The 15,322-nt window shown below is 42.9% G+C and overlaps 1 protein-coding gene across 1 annotated transcript in view; it reads right to left on the bottom strand.

Annotated features, from left to right (window-relative positions):
• Window positions 1-15,322, bottom strand: part of UGGT1 (UDP-glucose glycoprotein glucosyltransferase 1) — a 171,703-nt gene that overhangs the window by 93,462 nt on the left and 62,919 nt on the right. Inside the window, exons 6-10 of the mRNA XM_038752651.1 lie at window positions 11,383-11,557; window positions 9,321-9,417; window positions 7,708-7,786; window positions 5,182-5,282; window positions 3,969-4,068 (exon numbers count right to left, since the gene is read on the bottom strand). Of these exons, the coding sequence (XP_038608579.1) occupies window positions 3,969-4,068; window positions 5,182-5,282; window positions 7,708-7,786; window positions 9,321-9,417; window positions 11,383-11,557 (552 nt within the window). The remainder of the gene's footprint in view (window positions 1-3,968; window positions 4,069-5,181; window positions 5,283-7,707; window positions 7,787-9,320; window positions 9,418-11,382; window positions 11,558-15,322) is intronic.

The raw sequence follows: 15,322 nt of genomic DNA, 5'->3' as shown, positions 1-15,322 counted from the left end.
TGTGCTAAGTGCTGGGGTAGATAATATCAGATCAGACACTGTTCCTCTCCACATGAGGTTCACAGTCTAAGAGGGAGGGAGAACAAGTCTATTTAGTCCTCATTTTGCAGGTGAGGAAACTGAGCCACAGAAGTGAAGTGACTTCTCCAAGGCTATACAGCAGGCAAAGTGGCAGAGTTGGGATTATTCATTCAATCATATTTATTGAGCGCTTACTGTGTGCAGAGCACTGTACTAAGCACTTGGGAAGTACAAGTTGGCAGCATATAGAGACGGTCCCTATCCAAAAGCAGGCTCACAGTCTAGAATCACAGTCTGGATTAGAATCCAGGTCTCCTGACGCTATCCCATATTCTCTCCTCTCTAAGCTAATTGCTTCTGTACCCAACAATGTTCTAGAAAAATGATCCCAACAGCAGCACCAACTATGAACTGCATGTGGGGGAGACCAGTGAAGAGGCTGGTTTAGTTGTCTGGAGGAAAAAAGTCAGATCCTGGAATTGTTGGGGAGGAAAAAAAGACCAGGATTTAGCAACAAACTGAATATAGAAGTTGAAAGCAAGGGAGGAGCCAAAGACAATGTCCTGATTGCAGGTTTCATAGCCGGGGAAAGTAGTACTGTCAACTGATGGGAAAGTTAGGGGGAGAAAAGGATTTGGGAAGTAAAATAACGAGTTCAGTTTTAGAAAATCTGAGCTTGCTTCTGCTCCAAATCCTACTCCTCCCCGGCCTACACCTCACAGCCAATCACACTGAAGCTAATTCTGAGCCAATATTCACAGCAGGTATCCCTGACGGAGTCTACTTCTATTAATCAATCGTATTTATTGAGCGCTTACTGTGTACAGAGCACTGTACTAAGCGCTTGGGAAGTACAAGTTGGCAACATATAGAGATAGTCCCTACCCAACAGTGGGCTCACAGTCTAGAAGGGGGAGACAGAGAACAAAACCAAACATAGTAACAAAATAAAATAAATAGAATGGATATGCACAAGTAAAATAAATAGAGTAATAAATATGTACAAACATATATACAGGTGCTGTGGGGAAGGGAAGGAGGTAAGACGGGGGAATGGAGAGGGGGATGAGGGGGAGAGGAAGGAGGGGGCTAAGTGTGGGAAGGCCTCCTGGAGGAGGTGAGCTCTCAGTAGGGCCTTGAAGGGAGGAAGAGAGCTAGCTTGGCGGATGTGGGGAGGGAGGGCATTCCAGGCCAGGGGGAGGACGTGGGCCGGGGGTCGACGGCGGGACAGGCGAGAACGAGGCACGGCGAGGAGGTTAGCGGCAGAGGAGCGGAGGGTGCGGGCTGGGCTGGAGAAGGAGAGAAGGGAGGTGAGGTAGGAGGGGGCGAGGGGATGGACAGCCTTGAAGCCCAGGGTGAGGAGTTTCTGCCTGATGCGCAGATTGATCGGTAGCCACTGGAGATTTTTGAGGATCTATCTGTCTATAGACAGGCTCTGTCTATTATAGACAGACTAAAAGAGGAAACATTGTTGAGAGCCAAGTTTACATTTTTTGAATGATTAATATCTGTCTCCCCCTCTAAACTGTAAGCTTGTTGTGGTCATGGAACCTATCTGCCAACTATGTTGTAATGTATTCTCTCTAGCATTCAGTACAGTGCTCTGCACATAGGAAGAACACAAAAAAGTACCAGAGATTGATTACTTGATTAATTTTTTAAATCAATGATGCATCATTTCCATTAGATTTTTCTTCAATGTCTATTCGGGTCATAACATTTAGTCTTACATAATAGAACCCCTCAAATGGAGTAAGAGCTCTAGCCTTTTAAACTAAGGACAATTGTCAGCAACTTTTCAGAAATGCTATACTTATCACTCACTAAAATGATGTCCCCACGATATCTGCATGCCTGCTGCGTTCTTAAGAAAATTCAACATGCTCTTTAGTCACTCACTGGCAAAGTTGATGTCATGTAAGTATTTCAAATGATGTCCCCACGATATCTACATGCCTACTGCGTTCTTAAGAAAATTCAACACGCTCTTTAGTCATTCACTGGTAAAGTTGATGTGATGTAAGTATTTCACTTCTGAGCAACAGGGTTAAGTGAAAATGTATTTTCTACTCCAAGACATGCCAAGCCTTGTCCGATTTCTTTGTATTAAAACAGGTAAAACATCCTTCAGACCAAAACTTCAGAGCACTTTTGTCATTCTGCAAAATACTTGCACCAACTTAAAAAATTACTTTAAAACTTTTCCAGCTAAAAAGAATGCACTTCAAAATAAATGGAGAGGGATTGGGAGTCAGGAGAACCAAGGTCCAGTCCTGACTCTGCCACTTTCTGGCTGTGTGACCTTGGGAATGTCGCTTTAACGTCTCTGTGCCTCAGTTTCCCCAACTGTAAAATGGGGATCAAACACCTGATCTCTCTCCTAGACTGTGAGCCAATGTGGAACAGTGGCTGGGTCCGATCTGATTATCTTGCAGTTACTTTCGCACAGTGCTTGCCACAACAGTGAACAATTACTAATGCTCTCATTATTAAATAAACGTTTTCACTTGACCTACAAATAGGATCAAATTTGCTGGATAAAACATTTCTATAAAAGTATTCAACAAAGAATACATCCTAATAGACAGAAATAAGCCTTCGGTATAAAATGAGATCATACACAAATAGCCGATGTAATGAGGACAAGATATTGAAGTTAATTTAAGTGTCAAAATTTCTCACCCTACTTCACGAGAACAAAGAGGGCATTGCAACTGTATAAAAATAGACTGAAAACAGTAGGAGTTTTGCATAAAAGCTGACTCCAACTAGGATTTCTGAAATTATGCCTTTGTAAGTTACTTAATGCATCGGCATGGGCTATGGCTTGATTAAACAAAGGAAGGCCAAAGCACGGTAATTCGTTTGGGAAAAACAGAGGAGCCAGACTGGTCCATTTCCATCAGAGCTGACAAGCCCCTTTCCAGGAATAATAGTTATAAGTACCTAAATGTTACTGCATGTTTGTAAAACGGATCGGATAGGACGTACCTGCCGACTAAATTCTATTACTATCGTGGTATTAATAAAGAGCTCACTCCGACAGACCCCTTTCCAGGAATAATAGTTATAAGTACCTAAATGTTATCGTATGTTTGTAAACCGGATCGGATAGGACGTACCTTACGACTAAATTCTATTACTATCATGGTATTAATAAAGAGCTCACTCCGGATACTTGCTCGGGTAAACACAACATAATCACATTGGACATGGTCCTTGTCCTACTCAGGGTTCACAATCTAAGAGGTAAGCAGAATGGATCTCTTATCCCCGTTTTACGGACCACAGCACCTGTAGATATGTATATATGCTTGTACATATTTATTACTCTATTTATTTACTTATTTATCTTACTTGTACATATCTATTCTATTTATTTTATTTTGTTAGTATGTTTGGTTTTGTTCTCTGTCTCCCCCTTTTAGACTGTGAGCCCACTGTTGGGTAGGGACTGTCTCTATATGTTGCCAACCTGTACTTCCCAAGCGCTTAGTACAGTGCTCTGCACACAGTAAGCGCTCAATAAATACGATTGATGATGATGATGATGATGATGATGACCCTGAGACATAAAAAAGTTCAGGTCATACAGTCCCACACTTTTTCCACTGAGCCACAAAGCCTACTAATAGGGTACTCAATTCTTGATATACAACTGACAGGTTAGTCCACTACTATACGCTAACCCTCAAAGTAGAAGTATATCCCAAGTAATGAATTCGATATCTTTTTTTCCTTTGCGACATCACAGCTCTTTGACAAAGCACCACGATACTATTTTCCTTCTTTGTACTGATCTGGGAAAACTTGGCTCCAAGTCATATTAACCCTGGAAATGGTCTGCTTTAAGTTGCAGTTTGGGCTTTCAGCTAAGATGAGAGGAAAAATTGTGATTTGATACAAAAATAAAGAAAAGCATCTTCCGATATTCTGCTCTGCATTACCTGGCTTTCGTAGGAAAATTCTGACTGAGATCCTTTAGCACTACCAAGGCAATTTCCGGAGGAGCAGTCAAGATTCGAGCGGCTGTTTGGAAACTAAGATCTGCAAAATAAATGACAAACACAAATTCTAAGCCCCATACTGAATTCTACCTTATCATTCTAATGCCATCAAAGGAAAAACAAATCCTATACCAGACTGTCATCACCTTGACTCTGGCCAAAATCTCTTGGAATTTCAGCATTCCAGATGATGCCCTGGAATCTAGAAATTTTTAAGACTTAATTTCCATAGTCTACCAATTCAGTAGTGCTTTGAGGTTCTCTTTGACAGTTACAGGATATGTCTACCAACTAGGTACGGTATCACTTGGGTCCTTCGATGGCTTCACAGCGTTTGAATCCACTTTCTGATATATCATCTAATTCAAAGTCCAGACACTTTTACAAAGTTTCCCAGTAATTATCAAAGTAAAGGCTATTGGAAATTTGGACAAATATGGCAGAAAAAGCCTTGCTAAACTGTTCATGTTTTTTATCACTATCAGGGTATTAACTAAGCAAAGCGCTGTATGAAGAACTGGGGTGAATAGAAGATAATTGACAAGCACGCAAAAAGAGTGTTAGTTGATTTAATTGCTCACGGAGCAGAAACGTATACCAAGCAGTACTATCATGGTATTAATAAAGAGCTCATTTCGGATACTTGCTCGGGTAAACACAACATAATCACATCGGACATGGTCCTTGTCCTACTCAGGGTTCACAATCTAAGAGGTAAGCGGAACAGATCTTTTATCTCCGTTTTACGGATGAGGACCCTGAGACGTAAAAAAGTTAAAGGTTTTACAGTCCCACACTTTTTCCACTGAGCCTGTGAAATATGACTGTGAAATTCATATTGAAGAGTACCCACCTTAACTGCTAGAAAACACACCAATGTCTTATAATCTTGACTCACTTCTGTGCCCTGTCCTCCATTTCCATCTCCTTAGTTCTACCCCTGCACTGACATCCCTCCTCCCAGACAGGTCTTTATTTCCCTCACACCGATCAGCAGTTCTACATCTTAAAATCGCTTTTACTTTATATTACTTCAAATGCCAGGCTGGATGTGCTAGATGCATGAAATACTCAAAAAAAAAATAATTAAGTGTTGATTAGAGCCTTTGATAGAGTCAAAGGTAAGCATGAATTTTTGAAACAATTACATTACCTTGCAACTGCCAGACTTTTAAAGGTGCCATTTCATTGGTGCTCTCAACAAGATGTTTCCTAAGCTCCTTCAACTGGTCCTTCAGATCAGGATGGAGTTGCCTAAAGGGAAAATACGACAAGCCTGATGAAAGTGAGGTTCTTTCACTCTTTAAAAGCTACCCTAAATAAAATTTGCAATCAATTAATCCATGGCATTTACTGAGTGCTTACTACATGCAGAGCACTGCACTAAGCACTTGGGAGAGGACGAAACAACAGAGTTACCAGACACGTTCCACGCCCCTAATGATCTTATAATCTAGCAAAGTCTTCACATCTGATTGTCCGGCTTCCCTTTTCTTAAGCCAAGAACAACTAAAGAAGCAGCATGACCTATTGGAAAGTGCCCAGTACTGGGAGTTGGAGGACTCGGATTCTACTTCCCGGCTCCGCCACTTGCCTGCTGTGTTACCTTGGGCAAATCACTTAATTCTCTGTGCCTCAGTTTCCTCAGCTGTAGAATGGGGATTGAGACTGTGAGCCCCATATGACACACGGACTGTGTTCAACCTGATTAGTTTGCATCTACCCCAGAATTTAGCACAGTGCTCGGCACACGGTAAGCATTCAACAACTCCCCCACATCCCCCCCGCCAAAAAAACCAACAATTAAACCTTGTCTCCTTTTTGTATTTGAAGTCTAAATTACATATATCAGTGCTCACGAAAAGGAGGGCCTAACAGATGAGTCTGGAGTCAGGTATGCTGCAGAAGACCTTTATTGCAACGCTCAAGCGCTACTCTTTGCAAATAATTTAACCCTACTCATCACCAGCCATCAAAATTGTTTGGGGATTGGCTTCAAACGGAGATGGGCTTGAGACCACCCAATTTGTTCTCGTTTGGGGAAATATTTCATCTGACACTAATAATAATAATAATGATGGCATTTGTTAAGCGTTTACTATGTGCAAAGCACTGTTCTAAGCACTGGGGGGGATACAAGGTGATCAGGTTGTCCCACGGGGGGCTCACAGTCAATCCCTATTTTACAGATGAGGTAACTGAGGCACAGAAAAGTGAAGTGACTTACCCCAAGTCACACAGCTGACAACTGGTGGAGCCGCGATTTGAACCCATGACCACGGACTCCAAAGCCCGGGCTCTTTCCACTGAGCCACGCTGCTTCGACACTACCAATCGATCCATCCATCAATGGCATTTATTAAGCACTTACTGTGTTCACAGCATTGTACTAAGCCTTATCTGGCTCCTTTTGTCACAACGTCCTTCTAAATATCAGACGTTCACACTCTGCACAGCCAATTGTGCAACGTACAGAAGTGAAAGAACTGATTATTTTAAAATGTGACTGCCCTGCAAGACTGCAAAACTCCCTGAGGCCAGGGATCATGTCTGCTAAATCTAACGTACTCTCTCCAGAGCTTAGTACAGTGAAATAAGGGGGAAGATCTTCTTTAATGCCTGCCGCACAATAATTATGAATAGATGATCTCATCAAAGTTAAATAAGATCTGAAAACAATCTTGAAAATAATTTCAGAACATGAAATCATGCTGGTGAGTACATTATTCAAAAATAGCATGTTTCCATAAAGAGGATAGAAAATCTTACTACTTATCCAATATAAATTAAGCTCTGTCCCAAATGGCCATCTGTTAATTTGGTTATGTCACATGTAGCTACACCAAATGTTAGCAAGAGCGAATAAAACAGTCACACCATCTGCTAGGCTACAGTAATTCCAATTATAGAGCTCCCTTTCCTAATTTCAAGAAAAATGCAGGTGTGCGTGATCACAGTATGCTCTGGGAAATTCAGATTTCTGGGGCCATACACCAGTACCTTTTGTGGACAACCCAAAATCTGTACTTCAAGACATCCTGGATTGAGTTGATAATCTTAAAAACAACCTTGCAAAATGGCCAACTTAAACTTGAGAAGTCAGCATTTCTCCAGATAATTTTTAGGCCACGGAGAAACACTTGTGACTTTCCTCCTCAAATGGAAAGGATTTTTGAAAAAGGTCAATTTCCCCCAGTTGATAAAGTTCAGTGTGTTTGCCGACAATGGATCAAGGATCCAAAGTGGGGATGAGATTTAGCCCCAGGAAAACAGGACATGGTATAAATAAAAGGAATGTGTGTTTCTGGCTTCAAAGAAATAGAAATTTTGATTTTAGACTAAATTCAAGTAGGAAATTCCCAATAAACACTAAAAAAATAGTGGGATTTCTTAGGTACTTTACTATGTGCTAAGCATTAGGGATATACACAGAATAATCAAATCCACCAGAGTTCCTGTCCTACACAGAACTCACACTCTTAAGGAGGAATAGGAATTTATTAACATATATCACATTTGAAAAAGGACATGGCAGAGGATTCATTCATTCAATCGTATTTACTGAGCGCTTACCGTGTGCAGAGCACTGTACTTGCAGCGCTTGCACTGTACTAAGCGCTCAAGGATCTCAAATTACAGCCATAAACTAACATATAGCTAGGAAGCCGAATGACCATACCTTAGTTTTCCAAAGAGGAATCCTTGAACTTCATCAATAGGATCATTTTCATCTATCACTGTAGCATTTACATCCGTACCTATAAGGGCGAAGCAAGCAGAGTCCAGCCTTAATGCAGTTCTCTAATTAGTAATAAGATGATGTCATTAAAACAATAATAAAAGAGTGACAAAGCTAATAATATCTCGGATTACTTGATTAGTTTCAAAATTTAACTAGCTCTACATTATGTCTTATTAGCCCTTATGGGCATCACAAAATTCCATGGAAAAAGATTTAACCTTGCTCACTGCTATCAGCTGCTATCCGCTTTTCCCATTAAATTCTAATGACATTTGAAACTGTGTGGCTTATTGGTGCTTTGCGGCCCTTTTACATTATTTTTAAAGTCACTGTTTTTCCCCTACCAAAAGTTTTGTTCACGTTAATACGAGGATACTGTTCTTGCCCTGTTGTAACTCACCCTCTTTTCCTTCCCCAGTAAAATTTCAAATTGCATTCCAACTATTTCTAACAAGAAACTTCTAAACTAAACAGTGGTTCACACTAGACTCTCGCTCTGGACTGTGCACTTGTTGTGGGCAGGGAATAATAATAATAATAATAAGCATGGCATTTGTTAAGCACTTACTATATGCAAGATACCGTACTAAGCGCTGGGGTGAATACAAGCAAATTGGGTTGGACACAGTCCCTGTCCCACAAAGGGCTCACAGACTCAATCCCTGTTTTACAGATGAGGTACAAAGAAGTGAAGTGACTTGGCCAAGGTCACACAGCAGACAAGTGGCGGAGCCAGGATTAGAACCCATGACCCTCGAACTCCTAAACCCGTGCTCTATCCACTAGACCATGCTGCTGCTTCCGTGTGTGTGTGCGTGGAATATGCCTGTTGTGATGTCCTCTCCCAAGCGCTTAGCACAGTGCTCTGCATGCAGTAAGTGATCAATAAACTACGACTGATTGATCACACTCTGCAGAACATTGGATTATTTAATGTAATCTATAGGGCGAGAAGGTGTGCAGTAGATAAATGAATGGCTATCTTGAGAGCTCCATCTTTTAGCTTTTTCTCACCTGAATAAAAAAAGAGCAGACGAAGCCTATTCTTTTTATACCATTCTCTATTTCTAAACACCTCATGCGGTACCCCAATTTAAAAACCCTGATTTCTAACTTTTCAAGTCAGGTAATAACTAAAGATTATAGTAACTAAAATGATTTACAAACATTTGTCACGAAAATGGATCCTAACTCACTTTAGCTGATGGAAAAACATACACTAATTTATCTTTCATCCAATAAACTGTTCACTGGGGAAGACAGGGTATGAGAACAGAAGGAAAAATTGTGCCTTTCACTACTCTCCACTGCCTCCATTAGCTGAATAAAGAGTGATCTGGCTGAGTTATGAGAGGTGTCAAAAATCTGCAGCCAAATGGTTGTTTGTGCCTTGAAGTACAGAAACAGGAGGAAAACACTATTACAGTGGGAAAACACTTTGGGTTCCAATAAGGATCAAAGGCCCAACTCAGGAGGAGGTAATGGAAAAAAAGTTCTTTAATGAATTTTCTGAAATGGACATTTTGCTCTTATTTTCAGTAGGAATTCACCTTTCACCTGTGTATCATCCTTGGCCTTGTATTCAGTGCTTTTAATGGCCAATTCCACACCATATCCAGAGAGGTAGACTCTTTCTTTGCTAGGATTCTGTAGGCAAAATACACACAGCCTCTGTTATGTTATGCTATTTTAACTTTTATCTCCAAGTACAGAAATGCAAAATACTGAACTAATCAACTTGCTGCTCCAAATACCTGGAACAGAGTGGCTTTACATGGTTGAGTTATAGCTCAACAAATTTCTTCTTAAACATCCACAATGATTAATATGAAAATATAGACTGTGAGCCCGCTGTTGGGTAGGGACTGTCTCTATGTGTTGCCGACTTGTACTTCCCAAGCGCTTACTACAGTGCTCTGCACACAGTCAGCGCTCAATAAATATGATTGATTGATTGATGGTAATAATAATAATAATAATTGTTGTTTTTGTTAAGCACTTACTGTGTGCCAGGCACTTTACTAAGCCCTGGGGTGGATCCAAGGAAATCGGGTTGGACACAGTCCCTGTCCCATGTGGGGCTCACAGTCTTAATCCCCATTTTACAGATGAGGGAACTGAGGCCCAGAAAAGTGAAGTGACTTGCCCAAGGCCACACAGCAGACAAGTGACAGAGCCGGAACTAGAACTCACGGCCTCCTGGCTTCGAGGCCTGTGTTCTATCACCTCCGCCGTGAAATATGAAATCCACTTATCAGTGGAATGGTTTAATATGAGAATTCGAACTTAATTGGTCTAATGCACTCCAGTGAGAGCGCTGTGGGAAATTTGGCAGACTATAGTGCCGGGCGGGGGGCCCATATCCTACCGCAAAAGCAGTAATTCCTGGAATCTCACCTCCATGGGCAACAGGGGCAAGTCGGGGGAACGGGCAAACAACTCTTTACCTGCTATCCCCTGGATTCAGTTTCCGAGGCTCTTCCCGAGGTTGCCAACCTGGAAGCGGACCCAAACTGACGCCACAGGAGTTGGGCTGCTTCTCCTGGTGGCGCTGGGAGGAGGGAATGCCGTGGGACACCTGGGATGGACCGTGGGTCCTTGGAGGTCTTATGGGACTCATTCTACTTTACATCTAAATCGGTGGCACCCAAAGAATATCAGGGACCAGCAGAGGAAAGCACAGCAAATGAGAATACTGATGGTATTTGTTAAGCGCTTCCTACGTGTCAAACACTGTTCTAAGCGCTGAGGTGGATACAAGGTCATCAGGTGGGGCGCCGGTCCCTGTCCCGCATGGGGCTCACGGTCATAATCCCCATTTTTCAGAAGAGGTAACTGAGATAGAGAGAAGTTACGTGACTTGCCCAAGGTCACTTGGAGACAGCGTCTCAGAGGAGATGTCAATCAATCAATCAATGTCGTATTTATTGAGCGCTTACTATGTGCAGAGCACTGTACTAAGCGCTTGGGAAGTACAAGTTGGCAACATATAGAGACGGTCCCTACCCAACAGTGGGCTCACAGTCTAGGAGGGGGGAGACAGAGAACAAAACCAAACATATTAACAAAATAAAATAAATAGAATAGATATGGACAAGTAAAATAAATAAATAGAGTAATAAATCTGTACAAACATATATACATATATACAGGTGCTGTGGGGAAGGGACAGAGGTAAGATGAGGGGGATGGAAATCAATCAATCAATCGTATTTATTGAGCGCTTACTGTGTGCAGAGCACTGTACTAAGCGCTTGGGATGTCCTGTCAACACAAGTGAATCCCAGCACTCTCCCCAACATTTCTTCCAGAAAATCTACATTACAGTGAAGAGTGTTATAATTAGCAAATATCATCAACCAGGACCATTTTGGAACAAGAACATAATTTCATCTGGGCACACACTCCAAATAACTTCTCAACATTCCTTTACAAAAACAAGAAAAACCTGATACAATCTTCTTTCTTGGTCCAGTCAAGAAAGACCAAATGAACTAAAATTTCACACAGTGATTTAATGAGAAGTTCAAACTACAAGCCGCTCATATAATCAGATGTACATGCTACTGGAATTAGAAGACAATAACGGTCGAAAATATTAGCCATACTTACAGCAATAAAGTGTCTAAGCACGTAAGTGATTTCGCCTGCATTGCTCTTCGACACAAGTCGACGATGGAAACCGGAAAAATCCTTAGAGCCGATTTCCGAGTAGAAGATTACAACGGGGCGTTCAGGATGCGAGGTTGGATATCTGTGATCCCCTTTGAACAAATTTGGCTTTGGCCTAAGGATAAAGATCAGAAGCTATAAAAATGACTCCTATTCCTTCAAACTGCAGATATCACATGTTTCAGTACAAAGGACACTCAATTTTTTTTTTCCCCAGTTCATTCCCATGCCCGCTAGAATTGTGTCCACGGAAACGGAATCATACTCTCCTATCGCCACACTACTTCTCTGATATCATGGCTCAATATGACTCGTTTTCAGACACACCCTTCAGAGGACCAGAAACAGAATCGGCAGGCCCTTACTGTCCCTGCTAACCCCACTGCTGTGATGGAGGGGGCTATTTTTACTTCTAACACCTCATCTAGATCCTGAGCTACAGTGGGAAAGACGGCCCGAGTTCATCACCGTGCTGTTTGTGCTCCCTCTGACAGTTCAACGCCTCAGGCCTATTAATTGCAGGGTGCAGTTGCCGTTTATGAACGGGAAGACAATTATTTTTAATTGTGTCAACAAATCGGTTCCCCTAGGGAATTGAAAAAAAAAATACCAATTACGTTTGACTTCCACAGCCACGCTGAGTGGGAATAAACAACATACATCCATTTTGTTCCTAGGGCAAGATGATTCTTGATGGAAGCCAACGCCTCTCACACCCTCAGAATGGAAGAGTGCTACAGAATGATCAAATTTTTTTAAATGAAATGACTTCTCTTCAATTTTTATAACACTTTTGTGACATAAAACAATAAACTGTGGCATTTTACCTAACCAAGCATTCATTCATTCATTCAATCGTATTTATTGAGCACTTACTGTGTGCAGAGCACTGTATTAAGCACTAGGGAAGTACAAGTTGGCAACATATAGAGACGGTCCCTACCCAACAGTGGGCTCACAGTCTAGAAGTGTAAGAATCACTTAAACACAAATTTCAGCCACACTATTCTTTACTGTTTTCACCTCCATCATTATCCCTCATCTTCCCACTTGTAGCCACCCTCTGGGAAACATGCTCACATATGCACAACGAATGTGCAAACACATCTTCACACACTCAGGTACGTAAATCCGCCTCAATAAAAAGGTGTACACAAATGATTCTTCAGCTTATCCTCTGTTAATTTCAGAATCATTTAGACCTCCCCAATTGTGGCATATTTCCCCAAGGATAATAATAATGGCATTTATTAAGCGCTTAGTATGTGCAAAGCACTGTTCTAAGCACTGGGGAGGTTACAAGGTGATCAGGTGGTCCCACGGGGGGCTCACACTCTTAGTCCCCATTTTACAGATGAGGTAGCAGGCCCAGAGAAGTTAAGTGACTTGCCCAAAGTCACACGGCTGACAACTGGCAGAGCTGGGATTTGAACCCATGACCTCTGACTCTAAAGCCTGTGCTTTTTCCACTGAGCCACACTGCTTCTCAAGGATAATACTAATGGATTCAGTTAACTCACTAGAGAGAATCCATGCCACTTTTAGGGGCCTACGTGATGTGACAACCAGCGGAAGATACAGGCTTATATACAAAGAGCAGCTTAACATACTGAATAATAATAATAGTACTTATTAAGTGCTTACTACATGCCAAGCACTGTTCTAAGCGCTGGAGTAGATACAAGGCAATCACACTGGATGGTCTCTGTCCCACAGTGGACTCACACTCTTAATTCCGCCCCCCCCCCCCCCGCTTTTTTTATTACAGATGAGGTAACTGAGGCCCAGATGGTATTTGTTAAGTGCTTACTATGTGCAAAGCACTGTTCTAAGCGCTGGGGGGATACAAGGTGATCAGGTTGTCCCACGTGGGGCTCATACTCTTAATCCCCATTTTACAGATGAGGTAACTGAGGCCCAGAGAAGTGAAGTGACTTGCCCAAGGTCACCTAGCAGACAAGTGGCAGAGCCATGATTAGGACTCCTGACCTCCTGACCCCCAGGCCTGTGCTCTACCCACTAGGCCATGCAGCTTCTCTAGCCCACACTAGAGATAATTAAAAGTGAACTTCATCATCATCATCATCAATCGTATTGAGTGCTTACTGTGTGCAAAGCACTGTACTAAGCGCTTGGGAAGTACAAGGTGGCAACATATAGAGACAGTCCCTACCCAACAGTGGGCTCACAGTCTAAAAGACTTGAATTGCTTTAATTGCTTGATAGAGACAAGAGGAGTCTGGATGAATTTGGACAAGTGGCCTATGATGGAGCATAGAGACAAAGTACGGGATGGAAGGGGGGAAACGTTAGAGATGTTGGAAAGTAACAGTAATGCACTATGCAATGCAGGGGAGAGCAGCGTGGCCCCGTGGGTAGAGCATACTTGGGAGTCAGAAAGACCTGGGTTCTAATTCTGGCTCTGCCACCTGTCTGCTTTGTGACCTTGTAACACCTGTACAATGGGGATTAAGACTGTGAACCCCATGTGGGACAGGGACTGCGTTCAACCTGACTGGCTGGCATTCACCGCAGCGCTCGGTACAGTGCCTGCACACAGCGCTTACTATGCTGAGCTCTTTGGAAGTTCAACGACACCCAAGACATATTCCCTGCCCGTCAGCTTACATTTTAATGGGGGAGACAGATTAAGTAAAATTCACAAGCAGGTGATTATAAATCAAGTTGAATGCTCAATTAAATATGCTTATGTGCAGAAGTGCTAAGGAGGGGCTTAAATACATAAATGCTCAAATATCTCCAGGGGCTACTAATCAACCTACGCATCGGGCAGAAACTCCTCACCCTGGGCTTCAAGGCCGTCCATCCCCTCGCCCCCTCCTACCTCCCCTCCCTTCTCTCCTTCTCCAGCCCAGCCCGCACCCTCCGCTCCTCCGCCGCTAACCTCCTCACCGTGCCTCGTTCTCGCCTGTCCCGCCATCGACCCCCGGCCCACGTCACCCCCCGGGCCTGGAATGCTTCCCCTCCGCCCATCCGCCAAGCTCGCTCTCTTCCTCCCTTCAAGGCCCTACTGAGAGCTCACCTCCTCCAGGAGGCCTTCCCACACTGAGCCCTCTCCTTCCTCTCCCCCCTCTCCATCCCCCCCGCCTTACCTCCTTCCCTTCCCCACAGCACCTGTATATATGTATATATGTTTGTATGCATTTATTATTCTATTTTATTTGTACATATTTATTCTATTTCTTTTCTTTTGTTAATATGTTTTGTTCTGTTCTCTGTCTCCCCCTTCTAGACTGTGAGCCCACTGCTGGGTAGGGACCGTCTCTATACGTTCCCAACTTGTACTTCCCAAGCGCTTAGTCCAGTGCTCTGCACGCAGTAAGTGCTCAATAAAAACGACTGAATGAATGAATGAAATGCTAGAGGAGGTTGAAGGGGTTTGAGAAAATTCCAGCTAATGATATAATTCAGGAAAGTCAGGAAATAATAAGTCAGGAAAGACTTGTCAGAGAAGGTGGGATCTCAGGAAGGTTTGGAAACGCATCCGATGTCCACCCTCCCTACGGCCATCAAGGGGCTTGCTCTCTGCCCATTATAGGATGGGGACAAAATGTGTTCCCACACACACCCACAACATGAGGCCTCTACAAACCCCCGGAAGACTGGTGGCCACAGGTGTGCCCCGAACTCTGCTCCTCTAGCCACTGCGCCCTACTGACTGTTTTTATTCTGTGTATTTGTCTGTGTTGGGATTCAATCTTTCATCATTCCTGATGTTTCCGTCTCCAGGCCCTTCTCCCCACTGATATTCTTAGATTGTGAGCCCCCTGAGGGACAGGGACCATGTCTAATTCCCCAGCTGTGTAGTCGCTCCCAGCACTTCGAACAGCGCTCTGCACACAGTAAGCGCTCAACAACG

Source organism: Tachyglossus aculeatus, chromosome 1, assembly GCF_015852505.1.
Source record: "Tachyglossus aculeatus isolate mTacAcu1 chromosome 1, mTacAcu1.pri, whole genome shotgun sequence".
In the NCBI taxonomy this organism is placed as follows: domain Eukaryota; kingdom Metazoa; phylum Chordata; class Mammalia; order Monotremata; family Tachyglossidae; genus Tachyglossus; species Tachyglossus aculeatus.
The sequence above is the reverse complement of the archived record's forward strand: the minus strand, read 5'-3'. Positions and strand labels throughout refer to the sequence as shown.